The sequence below is a fragment of the Electrona antarctica genome, assembly GCF_951216825.1.
Source record: "Electrona antarctica genome assembly, chromosome: 17".
Lineage (NCBI taxonomy): Eukaryota > Metazoa > Chordata > Actinopteri > Myctophiformes > Myctophidae > Electrona > Electrona antarctica.
The window spans coordinates 12,132,019-12,149,529 of NC_136798.1; the positions used below are offsets into that span (position 1 = coordinate 12,132,019).

At 44.2% G+C, this 17,511-nt stretch overlaps 1 protein-coding gene across 1 annotated transcript in view; it reads left to right on the top strand.

Moving 5' to 3' along the window:
* Positions 1-3,505: 3,505 nt before the first annotated feature.
* LOC306940651 (monofunctional C1-tetrahydrofolate synthase, mitochondrial-like) overlaps positions 3,506-17,511 on the top strand; it is a gene marked incomplete at both ends in the record, with an annotated part of 51,302 nt that continues 37,296 nt past the window's right edge. The window contains 2 exons of the mRNA XM_079525757.1: positions 3,506-3,514; positions 5,509-5,559. Of these exons, the coding sequence (XP_079381883.1) occupies positions 3,506-3,514; positions 5,509-5,559 (60 nt within the window). The remainder of the gene's footprint in view (positions 3,515-5,508; positions 5,560-17,511) is intronic.

A 17,511-nucleotide genomic window follows, 5' to 3' on the forward strand; every position in this document is an offset into this window, starting at 1 on the left:
GTATTGAAACGGAGAAAATCAGGTGCAATCAGGCCTTTCAATAGACTGAGTAGACGTCTACCCGTCTACTCAGGTGCTCAGTAGGTTGATTCCTTCCTATTGTGTAGGTTGATCTGTGCAGTTTAATGCATCGCATGCAGCTACTGGAGCGGTGCCGTGTCGTTAGTCAGAAGGTTCCTTGTTCCGAAATTACTATCCCTATCTCTAATCCTAACCTAAACATAACCGCAAGCACGGGAGCAGTGCATGTTCGATGTTCGACGCGGTAGACACCACGGCTGCATTGAAAGGAATGATCACCTACTGAGCTCCAGTAGCTGCATGCGATGCATTAAACTGCACAGATCAACCTACACAATAGGAAGGAATCAACCTACTGAGCACCTGAGTAGACGGGTAGACGTCTACTCAGTCTATTGAAAGGCCTGATTGCACCTGATTTTCCCCGTTTCAATACACTGATCCCATTCGAAGCGGGAGCCATCAGGCGCCCCGGCTGACCAGGGGGAGGTAGTTTAGAGACCAGGATTACTGCATGTTTTTTGTGAGGGTACCTACCCTAGGGGACACGAGGAGAATATGCAAACTCCACACAGTCAGAAAGGCCCTTTTGCTAACCCCTCCTCGAGGTATGGGCACTGATGACGCGGAGGAGAGAACACGCACCACAGCGTCACCCAGAGGAAATCAAACTCCCAGGACCTTCTAGCTGTGAGACAGCACTACAAACTGTGCCACCGTGCCCCCTTTTTTCAGGTTTTCAGGCCTAAAATTATGGTAATTCTTCGGGCAGGGCCTTCATTTTCAAATCTGTTGAGGACTCTCGTTACAACCCATTATTGACTAGCTTCCAAAGTTTGCACAAAGGACCAATCCTCCTATTATTAAATTTGTCTGGAATATTTTTCTGGGTTTTAAAAATAAAGTTAAGAAAATAGCCCAAATTTGGGTCGCCCATTGAGGAGCCTCTCTAAACAATGCAGAGCCAAGAGCAAATTCACTTACACCATAAGGGGTGTGAAAATGCTACAAATATCAGTGTTTGTAGCAGGAACATTTTGAGTGAACATGCAAAACGGTAAACTATCTGTGATCCAGGCAGGCACCCACATAATGCCCTCCATTAGTTCCCAGTTGTCCTGCCAAAACAGTGCCCACCCCAGTCCTCATGGTTACCGTCTGCATTTGTCTCTGAATCTTTTATAGTCTGTCTGTCTCTATGATCTGAACTGCTCTTAACTGGTGGCTCAGCTAGCATGGTGCAAGTAGGCACTGAAGTAGTATGTTAGCAATAGCATGCCATGTTTGCTAATTGCCAATCTGGGAACCCATCTGCAATACAAAGGGAAAACTGCACCCTCTTCAACAGTCTCGAGAGACTAGCTAATTAGTTACTAGTTCAAACACTGCACCGGCATCCACCCGGACCAAGAACACCATCAAGAACACCAACACTGGTACAGCAAACCAGTAGGCTACCAGCGTCACCAGCATGCAAGTAAGAACTATTTAAAAATGAAAGTTAGATACTGATAAATTATCCGTAATATTATGACATTTTGTAACAATCAGAGCGATGCGTATAGTAGAGAGTCTAATATAAGCGAGACAGCTGCGATTGACAGAGACCCATAACTGGAACTGCAGTTCAAGTTTAAAATTAAGTTACTTAATGCATTATTTTAAAAGTCTTAGTTTTGTGCACCACATCACCACGTCTTTTCTGGTGCAACTCTGCAGAACTGACCTGGTCGTTTTTGTTGCTATTTTCTGAGAAATCGTTTTTGTTGCTATTTTCTGAGAAATCGTTTTTGTTGCTATTTTCTGAGAAATCGTTTTTGTTGCTATTTTCTGAGAAATCGTTTTTGTTGTCCCACGATCTGTGGGGGACCCTGCCTGGCTGCCTGGACGTTGAGAACTAGGCCTAAAGCTTATGGTGCTTATGGTGTCCTGCTGCTCTAAATGCTGTGTAAATGCCGACATGTTGTGTTGTGGATTCCCTCTATGGTGGCACGCTGGGCTCCTGGCTGGCCCTCCGCCTTGACAAGAACAGAAGGAAATAGAGAAAGGCGTCATCCACAACCAGAACAGGTGCCAACACTGGTCCTCTGTGTTGACTGCCTCAAATTAAAATCAAATGTTCTATTGATTCTTGGCAGCTGTAAACATCGACAGTCATTGTCACCTGACAGGGGAGAGTTTCCCCGGCCAGACGTAGCGCGTGGAAGGAACACGTTAATGGGATCAGTGTATTGAAACGGAGAAAATCAGGTGCAATCAGGCCTTTCAATAGACTGAGTAGACGTCTACCCGTCTACTCAGGTGCTCAGTAGGTTGATTCCTTCCTATTGTGTAGGTTGATCTGTGCAGTTTAATGCATCGCATGCAGCTACTGGAGCGGTGCCGTGTCGTTAGTCAGAAGGTTCCTTGTTCCGAAATTACTATCCCTATCTCTAATCCTAACCTAAACATAACCGCAAGCACGGGAGCAGTGCATGTTCGATGTTCGACGCGGTAGACACCACGGCTGCATTGAAAGGAATGATCACCTACTGAGCTCCAGTAGCTGCATGCGATGCATTAAACTGCACAGATCAACCTACACAATAGGAAGGAATCAACCTACTGAGCACCTGAGTAGACGGGTAGACGTCTACTCAGTCTATTGAAAGGCCTGATTGCACCTGATTTTCCCCGTTTCAATACACTGATCCCATTCGAAGCGGGAGCCATCAGGCGCCCCGGCTGACCAGGGGGAGGTAGTTTAGAGACCAGGATTACTGCATGTTTTTTGTGAGGGTACCTACCCTAGGGGACACGAGGAGAATATGCAAACTCCACACAGTCAGAAAGGCCCTTTTGCTAACCCCTCCTCGAGGTATGGGCACTGATGACGCGGAGGAGAGAACACGCACCACAGCGTCACCCAGAGGAAATCAAACTCCCAGGACCTTCTAGCTGTGAGACAGCACTACAAACTGTGCCACCGTGCCCCCTTTTTTCAGGTTTTCAGGCCTAAAATTATGGTAATTCTTCGGGCAGGGCCTTCATTTTCAAATCTGTTGAGGACTCTCGTTACAACCCATTATTGACTAGCTTCCAAAGTTTGCACAAAGGACCAATCCTCCTATTATTAAATTTGTCTGGAATATTTTTCTGGGTTTTAAAAATAAAGTTAAGAAAATAGCCCAAATTTGGGTCGCCCATTGAGGAGCCTCTCTAAACAATGCAGAGCCAAGAGCAAATTCACTTACACCATAAGGGGTGTGAAAATGCTACAAATATCAGTGTTTGTAGCAGGAACATTTTGAGTGAACATGCAAAACGGTAAACTATCTGTGATCCAGGCAGGCACCCACATAATGCCCTCCATTAGTTCCCAGTTGTCCTGCCAAAACAGTGCCCACCCCAGTCCTCATGGTTACCGTCTGCATTTGTCTCTGAATCTTTTATAGTCTGTCTGTCTCTATGATCTGAACTGCTCTTAACTGGTGGCTCAGCTAGCATGGTGCAAGTAGGCACTGAAGTAGTATGTTAGCAATAGCATGCCATGTTTGCTAATTGCCAATCTGGGAACCCATCTGCAATACAAAGGGAAAACTGCACCCTCTTCAACAGTCTCGAGAGACTAGCTAATTAGTTACTAGTTCAAACACTGCACCGGCATCCACCCGGACCAAGAACACCATCAAGAACACCAACACTGGTACAGCAAACCAGTAGGCTACCAGCGTCACCAGCATGCAAGTAAGAACTATTTAAAAATGAAAGTTAGATACTGATAAATTATCCGTAATATTATGACATTTTGTAACAATCAGAGCGATGCGTATAGTAGAGAGTCTAATATAAGCGAGACAGCTGCGATTGACAGAGACCCATAACTGGAACTGCAGTTCAAGTTTAAAATTAAGTTACTTAATGCATTATTTTAAAAGTCTTAGTTTTGTGCACCACATCACCACGTCTTTTCTGGTGCAACTCTGCAGAACTGACCTGGTCGTTTTTGTTGCTATTTTCTGAGAAATCGTTTTTGTTGCTATTTTCTGAGAAATCGTTTTTGTTGCTATTTTCTGAGAAATCGTTTTTGTTGCTATTTTCTGAGAAATCGTTTTTGTTGTCCCACGATCTGTGGGGGACCCTGCCTGGCTGCCTGGACGTTGAGAACTAGGCCTAAAGCTTATGGTGCTTATGGTGTCCTGCTGCTCTAAATGCTGTGTAAATGCCGACATGTTGTGTTGTGGATTCCCTCTATGGTGGCACGCTGGGCTCCTGGCTGGCCCTCCGCCTTGACAAGAACAGAAGGAAATAGAGAAAGGCGTCATCCACAACCAGAACAGGTGCCAACACTGGTCCTCTGTGTTGACTGCCTCAAATTAAAATCAAATGTTCTATTGATTCTTGGCAGCTGTAAACATCGACAGTCATTGTTCTTGATTTGTACTGTTGTTTTTTTCTTGACTTGTTGTTGTTACCCCTCCCCTCCCCCCTCTTTATTTTTTTTAATATTTTTTTATCCCACGATTTTGTAACCCATGTTTCACCCCTGTGTCAATTATCTAATGTGATCCTGGGTTCTACACACCCTCCGCCAACCTAGTCCCCATGTATGGGGGACATGGGGAGAGCAACGGACTTGAACTCATGCTTCCTTCATGCCTGAGTGTTGATCCTTTTACACCTGGGACACAACCAGGGAGTTTCCCTCGTTGGACGTAGCGCGTGGAAGGAACACGTTATTCCAACCAGTTCCTTTCCCCTCCATCAGGCCCCCCGGCTGGCCAGGGGGAGGCTCCCCCCCCTCTTATCAATGGAATGTCCATTCCTTTGCCTAGGTGAGATGTTAATATACCGATACAAGGTATTTAATGTTATGCAGATGCTGTTGGAAAATCTCATGTACATAAAAGATTTACGCTTATTTGTGTAAGACATGTAATGATCTAATCTACAATGGATGTCCATACATAACATACGGTGAGTTGGCCACCATAGTTCCTGTCCCCTGTGTGTTACTGTGTTCTCAGGGCAAAACAATTATGGTTAACCTTACTGGTTACTGACGGGCTGCTTTTAATGAAATGATCAGATCAAAGAACGTGTTTACAGCAGTTTACTTCGCTATTAGATTTGGGGTAATAGATGAAACCTCAGCAATTACATGCTACTTTTGCAGGGGAGAACAGGGCAAGATCAATATAACATTTGAAATGATAATGTCCAAATACTACTATTTTGAGGTATATATGATATTTTTTTTCTATGCTCATCAGGGAATAATATCTTGCTCAATACTGAGAGTATAGCTTTGTACTGATTGAATAAATGAGAATCTGTCATTTTTTCTAAGATCTCGCCAGGGAATGAATGTTCATAATCATATCTTGCTTGATTTGTACTGATTGACTCAAGTCTATAACACTGTATTGGCCCCCCTGCCTCGCACACTGTCACCTCTTTCGCCCTGGGCCTGTGTGCGTGCGTGTGATTAAATGTTTTTCCCTAAAGGCAGGTGAAGATGATGGCTGGCTGAAGATCAACAAGAAAATGGCAGGAAAGGTAAACTATTTTCCTCTATTAAGCTTAAAGAAACTTTTGGTAATTTTATAGTCTACTCAGGTTTATGTGAACACCCTGGACAGTTTTTAAGTTTCTTGATTCACTATTTGATATTCACTTTATCTGCCCCACGCCCTTCCTATACAAACCCATTATAACTTCAACCTATTTTTTAAGAAATTGGAAAAATAGCAGCCTGCGCTTTAGGGAGCGAAATTATAAAAAGTATTAATAAAAATAACATGGGCACCTCACGGCTCACGTATTAGGAGGGCAGTATGAGCCATGGTTAAAATGGAGGTTGAAGTTACATTGGGTTTGTAACTGATCAAGCAACTTAAAAACTGTCCGGGGTGTTCACAAAGGTGAGCCTGAGTAGACCATAAAAAAAGTGAAATATCCCTTTAAAATTAATCCACAGTCCCCTCACCTCCACACTGTCATTTTTTCACATGCTCAGGATAGAAGAATTGCAGGCTTATCGGTCTCTATCTTCACCAAATGGTCATTTCTATGAATCAGCCATTATTTTACGATATTCCCCCAGTGAAGAATTGATCTGTTTTTATGTATTCTTTTCGTATTTCTAACCACTAGTTCCAACCTCTACTGTGCTGTGCGTAAACATTATGTAACCCTGTAGCAGAGGGAAGGGAAAACCTTTACCCAGCTCGAGGGGGAACCCCTGATCCCATGTTTGTAAGTGTAGTAGGGATCTCCTAGCTCATGGGCTTATGTAGGTATGGCATTCCTCAGATGACTCTGTGAGGTTGATTTATGACAACCGTGGCCTCGCCAGACCTTTTGTGTGTGTGTGTGTGTGTGTGTGTGTGTGTGTGTGTGTGTGTGTGTGTGTGTGTGTGTGTGTGTGTGTGTGTGTGTGTGTGTGTGTGTGTGTGTGTGTGTGTGTGTGTGTGTGTGTGTGTGTGTGTGTGTGTGTGTGTGTGTGTGTGTGTGTGTGTGTGTGTGTGTGTGTGTGTGTGTGTGTGTGTGTGAGTGAGTGAGTGAGTGAGAGAAAAGAGGTGTTGAATGAGGACTCAAGGGTGCATGGTATAAAACGCACCAACGCGTGCTCAATGCACTCAAAGCTGAGAGCAGAGAGTGTGGATTGGTGACTTGTTTAAAGATGGACCCGAAGGAGTGTTTCATCAGAAGCACTTTCAGTCTCTTACTTGACAGAATGACTTATGTGAATGCCCATCAAGAAGAAGCCATTCATTATGTTTAAGAATGATCCCCTTTAGTTTGAACTTTGGACCTACACAGGATGGCTCCTTTTTCCCCAAAGCAGACATCCAACAAACAGTTCTGTGGTGTGCACTTCTGCTGCCCGCCTGGCAGAGGTAAATGCATTTACTTGCATGCTGTGTCAAATTTGGCCCAAATCAGTATCGCCCTGCACATAATTAATTAAAACAGTGAGTACATTTAGCAAATGTCCTCTCCAAAGACATGTGAGTGAAGAAATTGGTGAAGGACCCTGCATAATCAGTATGAGTTGAACAAAGTGGACTGATTGTGTTAAAAGTTCCTCAACACATCTACGGTACATCTAGGCCAGATTGTGTCAGTGTGTCACCAAACACCCTATCACCCATATCACTACAATACATGTTAGCATATATGCAATACACATAAACTACTGTATGTGCAAATATCAGAGTTTAATACGTTTTTTCTATGTTTAAAAAAAAATCACACCCGTGTGAAGTGAGGGGCGCTCTTATCATCGTACATCATCATACATCATCTTCTCATTCCGGCCAATCACAATTTGCGTCCTCACCTTCGTCATCAATGTTTGTGTTACGCAATGTTTGTGTTTACACAAACACCCAAAATTGTCCATTCATTGTCAATGGCATTTAATGTTTGTGTTAGGACAAAATTCGGGTTACACACACCACAAACTGGACATGGGAGGGGCTATCGCGCCTCAAAAATCACACTTGTGTGAAGTGCGCGGTGCCTTTTTTTCTTGGCTTTTATCATGATGATGATGATGTAGTGGTCCACATGACGTCATAGTAATTTATTTTGCCATAGAGTTGAATGGGAATGGGCTCTATGCACACACGCCATTTTGGAAAGAACTTGGGGCCTCTTCCCTACTTCCTTCACAGGTGTCACCGAGTGTCAATGATATTAATGAAGGCTCTGTTCCATTCTGGTCAAACGGAGTCCGGGTGCTGCTGATATTGTAGCCTGGCTTCCAGCCTGATTTGCTGCGTTCCGTGGATTTGTTTTTGTCACTTCGGTACTAATCCACGGAACACAGTGAATCCGGCTGGAACTCAGGCTACTGATTTTGTGCATGTTGGCTCACTGGAAACACTCTGTTACACCAGTGGGTCTCAAAGACACGATGATACACGTAGCTGCTCAAATTCAACTCACAACGCGTCTTTGTGTCTGCCCGTGTGAACGCACCATGAGTTGAGTTGGAGCAGCTACATGCAGCTACTTTGCAACGTCATGTCGCTGGCTTCCATTGACAATGAATGGTAGACTGCATCTTTTACATTTGCCCGTGTGAACGCACCACATGTCTTTGTGCCACCTTATGCCAGTGCTGTCAGTCATTGAGCTGCTGGAGAGACACGCTGAGTTTGGGGGTCAACGGTCGGTTTTCAGAGGTCAAAGTGCCCGTGGAGATGAGAAGATAGGAAGTCTGCACACCAGTCTTGAGTTCCAAACTTTTATATCATTATAAGAGACTATAAGAGATTCAGAGTACTCCATAAACCCCTGCAGACTATACTATGTGGCAATTGTGGCATGCAAATTATGTTGATCTCCTTCAGCTGAAATATTATGATCGTGGGGGTAAAATGCATTGTTCAAAACATTAAAGTATTATCCCAGCCTGCAGCAGCCAGCCCAGCCCAGTCATATCCTGTGTTCAAGCCACGAAATAAGTAAATTAATTTATTTTCACAGATCTCTGGAGGGGGAAGATCGTGTTGCTCATTGGCAGTGAAGGACCCCAAGGGCTGGCAATACAATGACTGATACAGAGAAGAGGAAGGAATGGTACCAGTCTCATCTGTGGAAACAGGTGTTTGTGTTGCATATTGCATGCAGTTTTATATACTGACCACATGGTGGCAGTCCTTCTCTTTCTTTAGATGGACTGAACAAACTACACAGGATCTAACACTAAAGACTGAAATGAGAAAGGACAGCCCTTGGATCAAGAGCACAAGGGTTGATTGATTGTATTAGACAGAAATGTAAACGGCACAGAGTACAATCAAACGCTTGGTCTAAAAGGATGGCACCAAAACAGATCCTTGCGGTCTTGTTTCCATTCAGGTCCTATGTATTCAATTCATAAACATGACATGAAAGATTCATAGCCTTCAATACAAATACAGTTAGAATAAAAAATCACAATCGTGTGAAATGAGGGGGTGCTGTTATCATCATACATCATGCATTACATTCCGCAGACACAAAGCTGGGCATAGGAGGGGCTAGCGCCCCTCAAAAAAGTGAAGTGAGGGGCACCCAGTGTATTTATATCGGCCACATATGGTGTCTTACGCAGTCATTTAGTGCCCTAAACAAACAAATAGACTTGGCTGGCTAACGATTTACATCATAAGTGCTCTAATTCTAAACAAACATTAAAAGTCCCATAGGACTTGGCGGCCATATGATGTAATCTTCAAAAGCCATGTGCTAGACATGGCCAAAGCATTTCCTGAGCCAAAAACGTTGAGAACCCCTGTTTTAATGAATGGATGGGTTGAATGTGTCACATTAACAGTCCGTATCCTGTCCTAGATGAACCTGCTGTTGAGATGTTCTCCAACTCTGGCACAGCCCACCTCTCTGCAGCATACAGAATGCAGGTGTGTCTCTTGGCCTGGTACCTGTTTTCTTACCTTCTTGTCAACTTGGCTGACTACTTGTTGAACTTAAATAAGTCACTTTTTTTGCACTATAATTTAATGCAATGTTTCGGTTTAGATCATCATGCCTAAATGGTAGGACATGACAAAGAGACATATAATAATGTAGCATGATAATCAGATAATCAGATGCACAACTGTGGCGACTGTGGCTCAGGAGGTAGAGCAGGTCGTCCAATGATCCATGGGTCGGCGGTTCGAATCCCGGCTCCTCCTGTCTACATGTCGAAGTGTCCTTGGGCAAGACACTGAACCCCAAATTGCTCCCGATGTGCTGGTTGGTCCTTGCATGGCTTCCGCCGCAATCGGTGTATGAATGGGTGAATGTAATGCACAATCTATGTAAAGCGCCTTGGATAAAGGCGCTATATAAATGCACCATTTACCATTTACCACAAGAAAACAATCCTGACCTTGAAGCTGGCCTGCAAGAGTGCAGATGAGCCAACAAGACTCAAACGCAGACACTTCTCCACCGAGGCTAGGGGACTCCTTACCACGAGCCCTCCACACCCTGGATGGGTCATTGGCTGCTGGAATAATCAATGGTACAATTCAACATCCACATTGAGGAAGTTCATCAACTCCCCTTCAACCAATCCTCCTGGGTGAGACTTACCACAGAATGCCTGGCTGGGTCAACCTCAACAGACTTCACTCTGGAGTAGGCTAGCTAAGACCGAACTCTATCTGCATAATTTATGATTGGTGTGTCTGCCACTGATCTCTGTGAATGCTGAAAACCACAGACTGTTGAACGCATCATCGATGAATGCCCAATCTTCAAATCACCACATGGAGTCATTGAACTGGATGACGATACCACTTCTAGCTGATGTCCAAATTCCCTGTGTAGCCCTACACAAACGAACAAACAAACAAGAAAACACCTGCCAGTGTAAGAACACAGGTGTCAATTAGAACTATTTGCACACATACCTCACAATATTCTTGCATATCCATAATACATTTCCATGTCATACTGGTAATTATAAAACATTGCTATGTCATACTGGTAATTAGAGTACAGTATAGATGGGGAAACTAAATGTTACCCGAGACAGCACCTTAACATTTTAAATCATTATTGTTGTGTTTCTCAAGAAGTGTTTCAGCTAATGGTAATGGTCCTATGTGACTTTGATCGGCCAAGGGTCACATATAATGGTAAAGTCCCATAAATTGCCTTCAAAATAAGTACCAGTGTTTGTTTTTGGCTGTTGGTCAAGGAAGGCCAATAGACTATCATACAATTTACAATTTACAATTTAGGCATTTAGCAGACGCTCTTAATCCAGAGCGACTTACAATAGGCAAGAACAAAAAGCATGGGAATACATCACATATGTAACAAAATGCATTTATCGCGAAACATGCGTAAGCTAAGACCGTGACTAGAACATATCTATATAATGACACTATACATATAAACTATAACTAGAACATATCTATATAATGACACTATACATATAAACTACACATATGTGCTATACTATGCTGTACATATATACTATGAAGTGCTATGACTACATACAATGCACTTATTGTGCTGTCTACATGACATGCTATAAGTCTGTTTCAAATGCTATATAAGTCTAAGAAGTGCTGTCTAAGGGGGTAGGGTAAGTGCTATGGGCCATGATGGAGTCTGAAAAGGTGGGTTTTCAGACTACGGCGGAAGATCGGGAGTGATGCTGCAGTTCTGATTGCAACGGGAAGTGCATTCCACAGTTTTGGGGCCAGAAGGGAGAAGAGTTTGGGACGTGTGGAGCGTTGTCCCGGCGTTTTTAGTGAGGGTACTTCCAGCTTCCCTGCGTTGGCTGATCTGAGTGCGCGGGAGGGTTTGTAGGGTTCAATCATGCTGGCAAGATATGGGGGAGCCATACCTTTGGTTGCTTTAAATGCCAACATCAGAGTTTTGTATTCTGTGCGGGCAGCGACCGGGAGCCAGTGCAGGGAGCGGAGCAGGGGGGAGACATGTGAGAATTTTGGCTGGTTGAAGACCAAGCGAGCTGCGGCATTTTGGATCAGTTGGAGAGGCTTCAGTGCACATGCCGGTAGGCCAGTAAGGAGAGAGTTGCAATAGTCAAGTTTTGACAGGACTGTTGTCTGGATTAGGAGCTGGGATGATTCCTGGGTGAGGAACGGTCTAATTCGTCGTATGTTATAGAGTGTGAACCTACAGGATCGAGTGACAGCTGTGATGTGAGTTTTGAACGAGAGCTGACTGTCCAGGACAACACCAAGGTTCCTGGCTGTTGGGACAGACGTTACCAGGGCGTTGTCTACGGAAATAGTTAGCTCCCGCATCGGGCAGGACTTAGCTGGGAAGAAGAGAAGCTCAGTCTTGTCTGGGTTCAGCTTGAGGTGGTTGGAGGACATCCACTGTGAGATGTCAGCCAGGCAAGCAGTGATGCGCTCTTCCACCTGGGTGGCAGTGATGAGTTCTGTATGCTTCAATAACCCCCTTTCCTACATGCCATTGGGACACTAGCCCTGTTCCTGTAAAAAAGAAAAAGGCATACATAAAAATGATAATCATCATACAGCGTCAGTGTCATGGAACATGTTTAGTATTACTAAACATGATGTATGCCGCCATTTCTTCTTCTTCTTTCGTGACATATTACAATGTATACGTACAGTACATCCATATTACTACATCCCATTTGAACGGTCATGTTGTTTTGTCTTCGTTCCTGAAGTGACATAGATACTTCCAGAGCCCAGGTGGTCCCTAGCTAGTCAGTGCACCAGCTGGCTGAGGAGCTGGGCCTGCTACCTGAGGAGCTGGAGGCATCTTGTAGGACCAAGGCCACGAGGACCGTGGTTCACCAGGTCCTTTATGTTTGTGGGTAGCCCCACTGTGAGCAATGTGCTTTTTACACTGAGAGATTTGTATACAAAGAAACAAAAAGGAATTTTGACATGTAGCAGCTTGTTCTCACATGTCAGACTCAGTACTCACTGTATGCCATATAATCAGCAAGAAGCACATGACTCACATAACTGAATGCAACACAACTGTTACTAACAATATTTTGACTAACGAGTAAGAGTACCAGAAAGAGTCATTTAAAGGGGTAGTTCGCTTTTTTGAGGGGCGCTAGCCCCTCCTATGCCCAGCTTTGTGTGTTTGTGTGTACCCCATAGCGATGATTTGATTGACTGAGCAGTGAGCACGGAATGCGAGGATATAAAGTGAGGACGCCAAAAGTGATTGGCCGGAATGTCACAACTGTGATTTGTTTTGTATTACTCCTTTAGATTTGATCAAAATGTCACACTAATTGGTACACAAGACGGGTCTGTTTGATTTATCATATTCCATCCTGATTGGCTAAGAATGGCTTCCAGAGTTTTCAGGAGTGGCCCATTTTGTACAAAATGCCACAAATCATGAACGCAGCTTCAGATTGCGGTGCAACTGTGCACACATATTCCCACTAGGCTGAGGAAGAAATGCCTCTTGTAATTTTAGAAAAATTGCCCCAATCATGGTGGAGACCTGTGCCCCGAGGCTGAGGGGCACTTTTTGAGGGACACTAGCCCCTCCTACAGTATAAGCCTACCCAGCATTCCGGATTTGTGTAAACGCAAACATTGAAGGTAAAAGTGAGGACAGAAAAGTGAAGATGGGGTCACGGACGGTGGCACAGTCGGTAGTGCTGTCGCCTCACAGCTAGAAGGTCCTGGGTTCGATTCCCGCTGGGGACGCTGTGGGCGCTGGGGGCGTGTTCCCTCCTCCGCGTCATCAGTGCCCATACCCGAGGCGGGGTTGGCGAAAGGGCCTTTCTGTGTGGAGTTTGCATGTTCTCCCCGTGTCCCCTAGGGTAGGTACCCTCACAAAAACATGCCGTAATCCTGGTCTCTAAACTACCTCCCCTTGGCCAGCCGGGGCGCCTGATAGAGGGGAAATTAACTGGTGTGTTCCTTCCACGCGCTACGTCCGGCCGGGGAAACTCTCCCCTGTCAGGTGAAAAGAAGCAGCTTGGACTCCTCATGCATAGAAAGAAGCATGAGGTCAGTCCGCTGCCCCCCCCCAGGTTGGCAGAGGAAGTGTAGCGCCCAGGAGATAATTGACACTGGGTGAAAAAATGGGTTACAAAATTGTGGGATAAAACATTTAGGAAAAAAGAAAAGTGAAGATGACAAAATTGATTGGCCGGAATGATATTTGTGATGATTTGATTGGTTGAGCACAGAATGTGATGTATGATGATAAGAGCGCCCCCACTTCACATGGGTGTGATTTTTTTTTAATGTCTACTCTGTGTGTTTTGTGTGCACCCTACACAGTCTTTTAGTAGCTTGATACAATATTTAGTTCAGATATTCATTTGATCAGACACGCCCTTCCTATATACCGGCGGTAAACCCATTTAAAAACTCAATTTTAACCATGTTCCGGTGACTGATATTGTCCTATTATAATGTGTGATGGTGATGGGCCATGTTTTTTTCGCAGATGTGACTTATATGCCTTGGAATGCGTTCTGAGGGCAGCATTGAATTTCATTGGCCCTCACGCCCGTTCAATCAGCAAGCGGGATGCAGGGTTAATAGTGAGAGGGGGCGGGGCTAAGAGTGGGAGGCGGGTTCAATGGAATTTTGGAGTGGCAACCATATATTGCATCACTCCGCTCCAGCTTTCAAACCTGCTCTCTGCTCCTGCTGAATTTGCACCAATTCCTGCAGGTACTGCTCTCATAAGGTCTCATAAACTTTTAAACATCAATATGTTAACCCCTGCTAGAACTAAATTTAGCAAGGGCTACTTTCATTAAGCTAAGGTTTGCTAGCTAACTAAACTTAGCAAACTTAGCAAGGTGTTAATTTCATTTAGCTAATGTTAGCTACTGTAGCTATCAAATGTTACAGCAAATTGACATGGTTGTATAGCATTTAAGCTGCCCTGAGAGCAGCATTCAAAAGCTGCCCTCAGAGCAGCAATTCATCTCCATATATGGATATATGTCAGAACCTGACATTCCAGGCCCGGCCCTACCTGGGCCCTCATCAAACCCTGTACACTCAAGAGAATGTCCCCGCTACCACCCTTAGATTTCCATATACTGTATGGAGCTGACCTGTTCTGACATTCCATATGTTGATCTGACCTCATCAAACCCTGTACACTCAAGACATGCTCCTTATATTCATTCAAGTTTTGTTTATTCTCAAAATTACACTGAGTAATCAAACTCATTTTCAGTGTCGTCGAGTAATACAATACAATACAACAATAAAAAAAATATGGGATTGATCTGACCCCCCATGCTAAAGCGCCAGCGCTCGCCCAGCAGTCTGCCATCAACGAGGCGGATGCGTGCATGCGACCTTTGATTAACAGTGTATCCTACTGTATTTCTCTGCCGAATATAGGACCATCACCCCCCCCCCCCCCCCCCCCTCTCTCTCTCTCTCATTAGCAGGCAACAGTGCAGCACTATCTCTCTCTGTCTGTTTCTGGCACAACAGTGCCACTTTTGCCCCTACTGGTACTCATAGTCACATAGTCACATAGGTTAAAGGAGAATTCCATACTAAAAGGCTTTCTTACCTTTCTTTGTAGTTGTTACGTCCCCACCAAAGAGGTCCAGGTGTTATTTTGTGCAAAAGCTCCTTATTGGCTATTTCCCCTACCATAAGCCCTAAATTAATTGAATGGGGCTATGGGGTGTTGTGCTAATTCGCTTATTTCCATCGCTCAAAAAAAATGGGCTTATGGTAGGGGAAATAGCCAATAAGGAGTTTTTGCACAAAAAAACACCTGGACCTCTTTGGTGGGGACGTAAAGACTACAAAGAAAGGTAAGAAAGCCTTCTAGCATGGAATTCTCCTTTAACACAAGTCACATAGGTTAACACGGACATTGCTGTTCCTTGGAGTGGTTGCACCACTCAAAAATAGAATACAACATAGCCCTGATCGTAGCATTTAATTTCACATTATTGTTCTGTGGTACTGGTGTTTTGTAATGATTTTGTGAAATTGTCTTAATTATATCATCTATGAGTGATTGCAATAGTCAATTCTTAACTCTTTGTCATTTCAAAAGTAATGTTCCTGGACCAGTAGTTACAAATACAATGGCGTGGGGCCAGTGAGCTTCAAAAGACAAAGCATTTGAGATTATAGTATTGATTCTGTTTTGTGTAGAATGTTCTCTCCATCTTATAAAAGCAGCGAGAGTGTGGTGGTGGGGGTGACAGCAAGGGTGGGGGGCCCCTCTTTGAAAGATGTGTGAATTGTTGATGGAGCAGGCAAAGCACAACTGACTCCTTTCGCATGCACGCGTGTCGCGACTGTCTCGTGCGAGTGCGTGAGTGAGCAAGCATGCGTGCCGTTGCAACAGCTATTACTCCACTGCGTCTGCCTGCCAACGATACAGAGAGGCAGGACAGTATTGGAAACAGTCTCACTTTACCTTTTCTGTTTTCTATCTATACGCCATGTGTAGCCTAAACTTGGTTTTGAATTACTTTGCACGCACTTTCATGTACTGTATGTAACACTAACGTACCTTCCTCTTTCCTTCTGTCTTCCACTCACTTTCTTACACACACACAGACAGGCACTCAATCACACACACGCACGCACGCACGCACGCACGCACAAGTACACCCTAACGCAGACAGCGTTCTCTAAGGAACCAACTTGATTCCCAGTGGAGGTGAGAGGCCCCCTTCAATTATAGCCAGCAGCAGGCATGCCTTTGAGCCCTGCTACCAAGGGGACATGACTACCAGAAAGAAAGGTGGGAGGGAGAAAGAGGGCGTAAAGGGAGAAAAGATTCTTACTAAAAGTGTCTCTTGCCAATCAAAGCATTCTTCTCCTTTTGGTGTCCCTTGTTTGTCCCCCCATTTCTCCCTGTTTATTTCCCTTATATATTTAGGATATTCTTTCTGCTACCTCGAAGCATCCCTCTAGCTGGGCGCTATCCCTGATTTATTTATTTAAAGATAATGGCTCTTGATAGGCATAATCAAGTGCCCAAGGCAAATATTGTCAAGTCCATTTGACATAAGGAGGTGTCCAAGATGCATAATGATTATCGAGCCCCTGGCTTAGTTTGCATAAATACATTAAATGCAATTGTTACAGTAAAGACACTTCCTTTTTCGGCAGATGTAATGCATGCGAGGAAAAAAAAACAAAAAAAAACGTTTTGTTTGGAGTTTGTAAAAGTTTTGTTCACCTATGCAATGATGTAATTGGCACAAGGCCTGCTCAACCAGTTACAGGGTACCTTGGTGGCACAAATCATTTAGCAAACTACTTTGCCCTGATGAAGACGGGATCATACGAAGCTTCATATTTGAAAACAAAGTTAAATGATACGTAGCTTGCAGAGTTCAGTCAGATATACTCGAGGGGCTCATTCAGTGTTATGCAAGACCCACATGTCATTCACTCATTCACTGTCGTGGCAATCAGCTGACCAATTGGTCGGGGTATTTAAGCTCGCCTAAGACTGGATTCTTCCTGCATTCCTTCCTCTGCATATGCATTTCTGGTGTTATTATGCATGTTTCCTCGCACCGCCACCCCAGCACCACCAGTGAGCTTTGCTATTCCTGTTCCCCATGGGGGGTTGTTATTGTACTGTATATCTATCTCCCTGCTTTTAATGGTTAATGATGATTGTATAATTGTGCCGAGCAGGGAGAAAAATGTCAAGTTAAAATATTTAATATATGCACACTTGTATTCTCATTCTATAATAAATTGTTATCTGACTGAACTATGTCAGGAACCACTGTGTACTTGAATCTGTAGTGTTTTCTGCAAAACTCTACATTTTGTTTTGTTTTCCTATTAAACGTTTGGGTGGAGGATGGAAAAGGGCCAAGGACAAGGGACAGAGTCAGCAATCTGGAATGTATCAAATAACCTGGCCCAGACCTGGGTTTGTCAGTTTGAGGCTAGAATTTCACAGCTCACTACGGTTTGTAACAGGGTGGAGTGGTTCACTCAAAGTCCACAGCTCAGCATTGCTCTGTGTACCCCGTCCCCCCCGTCCCATTGTCTC